This window comes from Mustela nivalis (genome assembly GCF_964662115.1).
Source record: "Mustela nivalis genome assembly, chromosome: 19".
Lineage (NCBI taxonomy): Eukaryota > Metazoa > Chordata > Mammalia > Carnivora > Mustelidae > Mustela > Mustela nivalis.
In genome coordinates, this window is record NC_139038.1 from 2,097,172 (window position 1) to 2,106,748 (window position 9,577).

Below are 9,577 nucleotides of genomic sequence, written 5' to 3' on the forward strand. Positions count from 1 at the left end.
GAAAGCAGGGAGACGTGTGGATTTGGGGACAGGGAAGTTTTTATCAGGTGACAGAATGGATGGTTAAGGACTCCTCCATGGAGGTCCACTCTGGAAATAAGCCGGAGCTGGGCTCGGCCACAGGACCAACCTCTCCCGACTGCCCAAAGGGAGAATTAACTTAACTCCAGAATTTGGGTCCTAAAGATGAACCCTGAAGGGAGACAAAAATTTACTTCGGGAAGATTTTTGTTCCCCACCTGCTGGGCGGAAGCATCACAAAGTGGGGGGGGGGGGCAGACCATGGTTGGAGACACAACGGCTCACCCCTGACCACCTGTAGGGACCCAGAGAAAGCCACCTGCCCTGGCATTAAAGATATCGCGATCTTCCAAGCTTAGAAGATCATGCCCCACGCCCAGTATTATGGTCCGCCCCCCTTCCTCGTCATCATTAGGGAAATCCAAATGGTGTGGTCTTGCCAGAGCAGGAGAAAAGGAAAGCAAAGCCCAAGGAGATGGTGCCGAGGAAGCCATGGCTACCAAGAGTTACGGACTAGAGAGGTCAATTAATAACCGTAAAACCTCACACTTATATATAACATTTTGTAATTTCCAAAGCGATTTTTCACCAGCTATCTCATCTGCTCCCCGGAGCAATTTTTGGGTGGTCGGGAGGCAGAGGTTGTTTATCTCCCTCTTGCTCGTGAAGAAGCAAAAATCTTGGGACAGTGAGGTGATTTGCTCAAGGTCACGCAGCGATCACGGATTTTGAAGGCTCTGAGCATTCCTGGTTCTGACAAGCAAGTGCGCAGATGACTCATTGGGGGCACCCGGCTTCAGTTTTCAGTTTTACACCCACAGCAGACGTGGGCAATCGAGCACAGAACTCCTCCACCGCGCTCGGTCCTTCTCACGCAAGCCCTCACTAGCTGCAAGGACTGGCCCTCGAGAAGGACCTCGTGCGCTGTCCCAAGTCCTGTGTAACTGCGTCGTGTCGGAGGAGACTGAGCCCAGAAGGCAGAAGGGACTTGGCCAAGATTGCACAATGGGTTCGTGGTCCAGACTCCGAGTCCCCACCCCCCCCCCCCCACTCCCCCGGCCTTGCTGAGTTGGGCGGTGTCTCCAACACCCCACGCCATTCTCCACCCGCTGGGGGAGCGAGGCCCCAAAGAGATGCACCAACAAGGCGTAAGAAGGGCGTTCTCCACGACCTCGCCAGAGCAGGTGGATTTCCGCGCTAAGCAGGGCACGCAGTGCTGTTTCTGAGAGAGGAATCAGGAGCCTCTTGGAGGTGGTTAAGCCTGGGCACCCGGCAGGGTCGTGAAATTCTGGATCTGCTCTGTGTCCAGGTCAAGTTGAGACTGCTGGCTGTTGGCCTCTAGAGCTCAGGAGGGGGCCTGAGCAGCAGACAGAGACCTGGACTTCGTGAGATTGGGGGCACCAGGGGAAGTTGAGCATGGGGAGAAGAGGCCCCAGACACTCTGACCCTGAGGTCGGGGGTTACGGAGAAACCAGAAAAGAGAAGTAGGAAGGAGTGGTCAGTACGGCGGGACCCACGCCGTGTCCTGAAGAGGACGGAGAGGACGGTCACGTGAGGCCGGGATTAGGTCGTGGGAGCACTAAGAACGGACCCCTGGATGAAGCTGCCTGGGGGCCATCAGTGACCTTGATGAGAGCTATTAGAACTGAGTGCTGGGGCCCAGACGGAGAACAGCGGAGGAGCGGGGGACAGAGAGTGTAGACAACCTTTCCAGAGAGACCTGCTCGAAAGCTGATAGCCTAAATTGCATCCTCCGTGTTCATAAACTGAAGCCCCAGGGACCTGTAGTTGGCGATCCTCTGTCAGAGGAGGAAACGGGACAACACAGAGTCTTAGCAGCAAACGCACCGAGCGGGAAAGGCGGCCGTCCACCCACCCCGGATATGGACCTTCGGAGACCCCAGCCCTGGCCTCACGTTCCTCGGGGACGTCCAGCCTCCCGGACTGAGACAGTAAGTCCCGCTCTAGTGGCGGCGGCGGGGGACTGGTGCGAAGCCGGCCAGAGCCAGGCTTGCCGGGAGCCGCGAGGGGCCAGGAAAGCCGGGGGGTGGCGGCCTACTCTTTTCTTTAAAGTCTGGTAGAGCCACAGCCTATCTGTAGGCAGATGGCCATGATCCTTAGGGAGAGGGGAGATGTGGACGACGTAGGAGAGCAAGGGTGCTGGGGGGCAGGGATCCTCTGGACAGATGTGACTGGCCCCGGGACCCATGCAGGGGGAAGGAGGTGGGGAGCGGCAGCTTGCCCAGACCCAGGAGGGAGGGTGGCCGCCGGCTCAGGGCAGGAGGGCCTGTTTGTCTGACTCTGCCACAAGACAAAGAAGGTTGGGCTTAAAAAGTATATTTTAAAGTTAGTTAAGAAAGGCACAATACAGTGTCAAAGTTCTATATGACACTGAGGGAGAAAGATGGGTCTGTTCCTTGCAGACGCCCCGTGCTCTGCTGTAGTCGGGGGGGGGGTCCCCTACTTGGAGTCACTTTCCTCTGAGACCTAAAAACCTCCCTGAATATAGAAGCCATGAGACAGAAACTGCCCAGGAGACCCTGGGAGAACATCCCCCCGAACAGAGGATCTCTCTGAACCCATCTCTTCGTCCACAAACAGGGATGACCCCGGGTTACGGCGCCCCAGGAGTGATGGAGGTTTACATGCGGGGCTTTGAAAAGCACCTGAGAATCGGGGCCTGGAGCCTGGGATGGCTGAGTGAGGTATCTCTACTACTCAACTGAACATGTCGCCCTGAACCAACTATACTTGAATCCCTTAAAAAAAGAAAAGAAAAGAAAAAAGAAAAGAAAAGGCCATTTCTTCTTAGGAACCTTCAGTGAATCCCATAATCCTTACTCAGAGGCCAGGAAGGAAGTACTAATGTCGGTAAGTCACGGTTATATTTCATTCCAATGTTCATCCACTAAAATAATAATTAACTGAAATTCAGTAATGCTGGCGTGGGGCTTCTGTGTGCCTTTAGATTTAAAAAAAAAAAAGAACGGGTCATTGCTACTCAGACTTCTGCAAGAATGTCCACTGCGCCTTTATCATAAGAGCCCCTAAGTGCAAACACGCAGATGTTTCCCAACGGGAGATGGTAAAGAAAGCGCGGTACGTTCACACGGCGCGGGCCCCACAACCCCAGTGCGGCAGCACACGGCGTCAACCAGCGGGTCTCAGGCAGGAGGCAGAAGGGAACGTGCCCTGTGGTTCCATTTATGTGACATCCAAGGGCAGGCAAAGCAGGTCGGGGGGGTGAGCAGCAGGACTCACCAACCCCAGGGACCTGGAAGGCTCCCTGAGCCCAGGGGCTGGAAGGGATCTGTGTCTCCACCTGGGTGCTTGGCTACACAGGTGGATGGACACACTCAGCGGCTGTGCAGGTCAGATGCATGTCATGTCTTTCAACGGGAGTGCTGAGGTCCTGGGATTTCTCTTACTGTGATGCCACTGAGATCAGAAGTCAGGTTCTCTGGGGGGGGGGGGGCGAGCGGGAAGGTGGGACCCAGGGCAGCTAGGACAGCAGCAACAGTGGATGGGAATGACTCTAGACACGCTTCCTAACCTTACTTTTTATTGTTTCCTTTTTTTAAAAATTTAATTTGAGAAAGAGCACGTGCGCACATGCCTGAGCCAGGGGGAGGGGCAAAGGGAGAGGGAGAAGCAGACTCCCTACTGTGCAGGGAGCCCGACATGGGGCTCGATCCCAGAACCCTCAGATCGGGACTCGAGCCGAAGGCAGATGCCAACCAAGCCACCCAAGCACCCCTGCGTTGTTGTTTTCTTGATCATCAAGATAACAGATGCTCTTGGTAAAAAAAGAAACATAAAGAGGGACAAAGACACAAAATAAATCCTACGAAACATAAAATAAATACCAAGCCGCTCTCCCCAAGGTCCAGACCAGAGCAGTTTCTTATACGTGTTAGTTTTTTCCAGAAACTCCTCAGATGTCCCCTCGAGTCCTGCCTGGCCCATTAATGGCCTCACAGAATTCCACGGTACTGGATGAACCTCACTCCTGGGGCACACTGGTGTGGCTTCGAACTTTTTCTTGTGATGATGCTACAGGGGACATCGGCGCGCAGAAACACTCCATCTGTGAGCTAAATTCTGAGAAGCGGGATTCCTGGGCCAGAGGGTTTAAGCACTTATCCTGTTGGTGACTATTGTCAAAGCCACGACGTGGAAAGTGGTACGCCCCTGCCGTTTGACTTCGCGTGCATTTCATTAGGAAGGAAACGCGTTGACTGGCGTGTTCATACTGTTTGCTCAGGTCCTTTAAGACTTTTCCTCGTGGGGCGCCTGGGTGGCTCAGTCGGTTAGGCATCTGAATTTGGCTAAGGTTGTGATGTCAGCCTTCCTGGGATGGAGTCCCGTGTGGGTTTCCGGCTCAGCACGGAACCTGCTTCTCCCTCTCCCTCTGTGGCTCCCTGCCGCTCGTGCTCTAGCTCTCTCTCAAATAAATAAATAAAATCTTAAAAAAAAAAAAAAAAAAAAAATTCTCCTCGTGGACCAGGTTCTCCCCTTCTGGATTTGACAAACTATGGTCAGGGGTGAATCCTGCGTGCCCCATTTTGTGCCCTTGGCTTGATCTGGCCATAGTTGCTTGTGCACGCCGCTCTCACGCTGCAAGACCACAGCTGAGCAGTTTCCATAGCGATCGTCGGGCTCGAAAAGCCTAAAATATTTACTCTCTGGACCATCACAGAGAAAGTGTGCCAATTCCTACATCTTGTTGATGTGTGTGTGTGTGTGTGTGTGTGTGAATTCGAAGAGAGCACTGTGGTACATACGGTTTCGTGTTTAATTCCTCACTCTGCTCCCCACCTCCACCCCAAGGAACCAAGTCAGAAGTACGACTTTAAAAGGAGAAGTCCCCAGACACCTTCATTTGGAGGCACTGAGGTCTACGTTAATTTAGGGTTGGTATTTTTTTTTAAAGATTTTTATTTATTTATTTGACAGAGATCACAAGTAGGCAGAGCAGCAGGCAGAGAGAGGGGGGGAAGCAGGCTCTCTGCTGAGCAGAGAGCCCGATGTGGGGCTTGATCTCAGGACCCTGGGATCATGACCCAAGCTGAAGGCAGAGGCTTTAACCCACTGAACCACCCAGGTGCCCCTAAGGTTTGGTATTTTTATACACATTTTACACAAGGGCAGCTAAGGCTTGGAGCTATGCTGACTTTCCTGAGTGTGCTGAGGACGCCAGCTAGCGCTCTGCAGAGTCAGGGTGCATGCCCCTTCTGCTTCAGTCCAAGACCACAGATATTCCCACTCAAGGATCTTGCCTCCTTGTGGACAGGGCCAGCACCAGGGGTGGGTGGCGGTGACCAGAGAAAGCCAAGGCTGATGAGTGTTGCCTGCGGCACCATCAGGATCGGGGGTGAGGGGTGGGATTTGGGACAGAAGTGTGGCAGGCCCCGCCTTGTCACTGCCGCATGTATGTCCAAGGACTGCTCATTCCTGAGTGGGAGTGGGGCAGGAAGGAAGTCTGTACCCTCCAAAGAGAAACCAACAGGGAGGAGGGAGCCCTCTTTTGGGGTGTAGAGTCTGTGCACCCCTCCCTTGGGCTCAGCCACAAGTGAAGACCATCATACAGTGGGGAATGACCCCCTCCAGTTGTGTGGGGAGCTGTGACACAGTACATGTGTCTGGGGGAGCCTGACCGTGGGGCTGGACCACAGAGAGAGCACACAAACCTGGGGGAAGTGGGAACACAACCCCTATGACTCCTTGGCACTGGGCCATGGACACCCGAACACAAGCGTGACAGCGACCATCATAATCTCGAAGCCCTGAACAGATCGCGACCAAAAAAATGTTACCCTCCTGAGAACATTAAAACCACTGATCCACAGAGCAGGAGGAGCTCGCCAAGAGGTCAGGGGTTGATGCCCAGAATGTTTCTCCTGCGAGGGCTGGCCCAGGTCGGGACTGGCATCTGGGAAAACTGATCGTAGAAGAAAAGCATTTTTAAAAAAGATTTTGTTTATTTATTTGACAGAGAGAGACACAGCAAGAGAAGGAACACAAGCAGGGGCAGAGGGAGAGGGAGAGGGAGAAGCAGACTTCCCGCCGAGCAGGGAGCCGGAAGCGGAGCTCGATCCCAGGACCCCGGGATCATGACCCGAGCCGAAGGCAGACGCTTAATGACTGAGACACCCAGGCGCCCTGGAGAAAAGCATTTTTAAGGGGCATCCTGGAAAGCTGTCTTTCCCTTTTCTCTCTGTTCCTGTATTTAAATTGATGCAGATATTTTCTAGGCCGATGGGATACTGAAGAACGTCCAAACAATCACCTGGAGGACAGTGCTTGGGGACAAGGAAGCCGTTAGCGATACTCGCAAAGGTGGTCATTTGTCACAATTCGTGTTTTCTCATTTGATGTTTGATATAACCGACAATCCTGAGAATAATCCGTAGGAATATCCGGGTTTCGCCGGGGAGAAACGACTCCCAGAAGCTGACATGACGGCCCATTCAAGGTCACAGGCAGAGCACGGAGGACACGTCACGCCCTGTCCCCATCACCAGGGCGCCCGGCCTCCAAGGCTGAGCGGGGAGTGGAAGGCGGCCTTAAAACGGACTCGAGCGGCTCCGCGGATCTTCCAACGTTCCTCTTCATCGCCATCATCTGAACATCAGGACCCGAGCTCGTCTTCCCGGTGAGGTGCCGCGACGGGCCGCCTTCCCCCTTCACCGCCCCTCCCCCCACCCCGCCCCTCCCCTCTGCCCCCGGCGCACCAGACACACAGGCCTTCAGTCCTGGGAAGCAAGTCGTCTCTCCAAAGGATGGAGAAACACTAGTAGGAAAGTGAAAGAAGAGGCCAGGATGTTGTCCTGCCAGTGCTGTCTCAGCCTGGAACCTTCTACCCGTCATGCCCTCTGAGCGTGCTCACCTACCATGCTGCAGCCTTACTGCCCACCGTCCTCCCTCCCCAATTCTGTTCCATCTTGTTTTGAGTCTCAATATGCTCAGCACGAACTACTTAGGGCAAGGACATCTGGGTCTCACTTCCCTTCGGTGTGTCCCCCACGACGCCCAGGGCAGCACCTCCCTTGACAGTGCCCACTGCCTGATTCAAACAAGGGCCGTGACGTTTCGATGAACAGTTAGGTAGGTCCACAAGTCATCCGAAGAGATCTCACCAAGAATGAATGGATAAAACAAAGCCAAGAGGGTTGGCACCATGGAATACAGCTCAGCCTTAGAGAGGAAGGCGATTCAGATGCAGGAACCGCCTTATGGGAGGTCCCTGGAGGAATCAGGCTCACAGAGACAGAAAGCAGAAGGATGGATGCCGGGAACCGGGGCGGGGGCGGGGGGGAGGGCGTGGGGGTTAGTGTTGAATGGGGACAGAGCCTCAGAGTGGGAAAATGAGAAAGTTCTGGACACAGCAACAGCAGTGGAGAAGGTAAAATTCACATTACGTGTATTTTACCACCATTAAGAAAAACATCCCATCAAGGATCATTCGTGCGCTGACTCAAGACCAGACTGGCGGGGCCAGACGCCTTCCTTTTTGATGCCAGTGCTGAAATAAGCTTTGTTGCTGGAGTGTGTCGAGGCTCAGTGCCAGGCTCCCTCTGGCCTCAGAGCACTGCTGGCCCACGGTGGGACCAGCATTTCTTTATGGCTTCCTCGGGGGTGGACAGAAGGGATGAATCCGTGGCCCCCAGGACTACCAGGGAACATTGCACACACGGTAGGCACTCAGTAATTGTCCAGGGACTGACCAATATGTTTTCCCTTTCTAGAAGGTTGATAACCTTGTAGGTTCGAGAGAGTTGTAAATGTCAGGGCAAATTTTTGGAATTGCAAATCAAAGGCTCTCGGGGCGGTCTAGGCATAGACATCAGTTTGGTCCAAGTCCAGGTGTAAGCAAATGGCCCTCCGCTGACCCACTCCTGGGCTGGTGGTGCTGGGAGGCTCCCAGCTTAGACAAACCTCTCCGTTCCTGCAGGGCAAGTGCAGCTGGGAAGGCTGTTTCCCTACAGCCTCCTAGTCTCCCTGTGGCCCCTCCAACTTTGTTCTGAGCTATGAAGCCACCGAGAACTCACCTTCTCTCCCCATGCCCCAGGGTGCAGGAGAGCTTGGGGGAGGGGGGCCTTCCTGCCTAACCCTGTGCTGGGCTGGTCCTCCATCTGGGGAAGGGAACTGCAGGCTGCGGTCACCAGGACCTCCTCCTGGCTTTGCTGGGAACTGGAGCCCCTCCTGTCCCCTCTCCATGGGAGAGGCGGTCCTTCCCCCTCCGCACCCAGGGGCCCCACCTTCTCGGGAGCCTCTTGAGTCAGGCCTCGCTGTGGTACGGAAACTTCCTGTCCTTTCAGATGTTAGAAAAGGTTCTTTTCCTCTCTGTGGGGCAGGTGCACCAAGGGGCGCCCTGCCAGGCCACTGCCAGGGACCGCTCTGGGGACCTGCTTCCCCGGACCCACGTCCAGGTTCACCCCTTTCTTCTGAGAGGGGTGTGGGGACTCTGCCAGGTGGAGACACAGGGAGACTGACCCGTCCCAGAGAGCACCGGAGGAGACACAGGGAGGTGGAAAGTGGGACTAATCAGGACTGGAAGGAGAGGTTTGGGGTAGCCGTGGGGGGCGGGGATACCACATGGAGAGTGAGGTAGAGAAAGGGAGGGGGAGAGAGATAGATGGGGGTCCTGCTCCGCAGGGCGAGGGGGGCAAGTCGTCCTAGACCTCTCAGGTCGCTCCCACCCCGGGTGTGCTCTCCCCCGGTGCGCCCCCACAGCGACCGCACCCCATCGCCAGCACCGCCCCCGTGGCCCACCCCCCATCTTCCCGCCGCACCCCTCCTGGGCCCGGATGCATTGTGGCTCCCCCCCACGCCGTCCCACCCCCGCGTGTCCTCTCCCCCAGCACACCCCCCCACACCCCCGACGGTGCCCCCCGCGGCGGAGGCATCCCCACGCTGCGCCCCCTAGTCGCGCCCCCTGCCCCCCACCCCCGCGTCCGCCCTGCCTACCTGGGGCGCTCATGCTCCACCAGCCGCATTGGCCGCCTCCTCCGCGCAGGCGGCCGTCTTCCCCCTGGGTCCCAGCCCTTCGGCCCTCCGCGCCACCGCCCGGCCGTAGGTTAAAGGGTGCCACCGGCCCAGGGGCTGCAGGGCGGGGAGGGGGCTACGGCGCAGCCCAGGCCGGAGTCCCCGAGGCCAGAGGAGGTGAAAGAGAGAAAAAAAGGAGAGAAAGTGTGTCATAGGCTGGCAGGGGGAGGGAAATGCAAAACCCGACAGGAAATGAGACTAAAAAATGCAAAAGGTTAGAAAGAGATAAGGAAGAGGGGGTGGGGCGGGGTTTGGGTCCCTGGCCCCTGGGGAGCAGAGGGGAAGAGAGTGGAGGGGAGAGCCCGTGGGTCCTGGGGTTGCAGTTCAGATCCCCCAGTTCCACTGCCTTGGCTCAGGGAACTTGGGGAGGACCAAGGGGGTGCCAGCTCTGGGTCCGGGTGTAGGCAGCTGTCCTTTTGCAGGAATTGGGCACATTCTGAAGAACTTCCAGGCCTCCTCCCTGTAATTTGGTGGGAGGCTTTCCCCCCAAGGAAGCCGGAAGCTAGGA

The 9,577-nt window shown here is 55.9% G+C and overlaps 1 protein-coding gene and 1 long non-coding RNA gene across 9 annotated transcripts in view; one reads left to right on the forward strand and one right to left on the reverse strand.

Annotated features, from left to right (window-relative positions):
- Positions 1 to 9,264, reverse strand: part of CARD11 (caspase recruitment domain family member 11) — a 110,603-nt gene extending 101,339 nt beyond the window's left edge. For 3 of the 6 annotated variants that reach the window (XM_082714187.1, XM_082714185.1, XM_082714181.1), the window contains exon 1: positions 8,992 to 9,264. Coding sequence is in view for 3 of the 6 variants with exons in the window: in XM_082714184.1 (XP_082570310.1) it covers positions 8,992 to 9,004 (13 nt within the window). In the remaining 3 variants the exon portion in view is untranslated. The remainder of the gene's footprint in view (positions 1 to 8,991) is intronic. The other 3 variants (XM_082714183.1, XM_082714180.1, XM_082714184.1) reach the window with 2 other exon arrangements.
- LOC309854739 lies at positions 1,086 to 6,645 on the forward strand. 3 transcript variants are annotated; one of them, XR_014306397.1, is made up of 3 exons: positions 1,086 to 1,973; positions 2,623 to 2,892; positions 6,017 to 6,645. It is a non-coding gene; the product is annotated as an uncharacterized lncRNA (long non-coding RNA). The 3 variants fall into 3 exon arrangements; XR_014306398.1 differs by having other exon boundaries at positions 6,276 to 6,645; XR_014306399.1 differs by lacking the exon at positions 6,017 to 6,645 and adding an exon at positions 3,949 to 4,429.
- Positions 9,265 to 9,577: the final 313 nt, after the last annotated feature.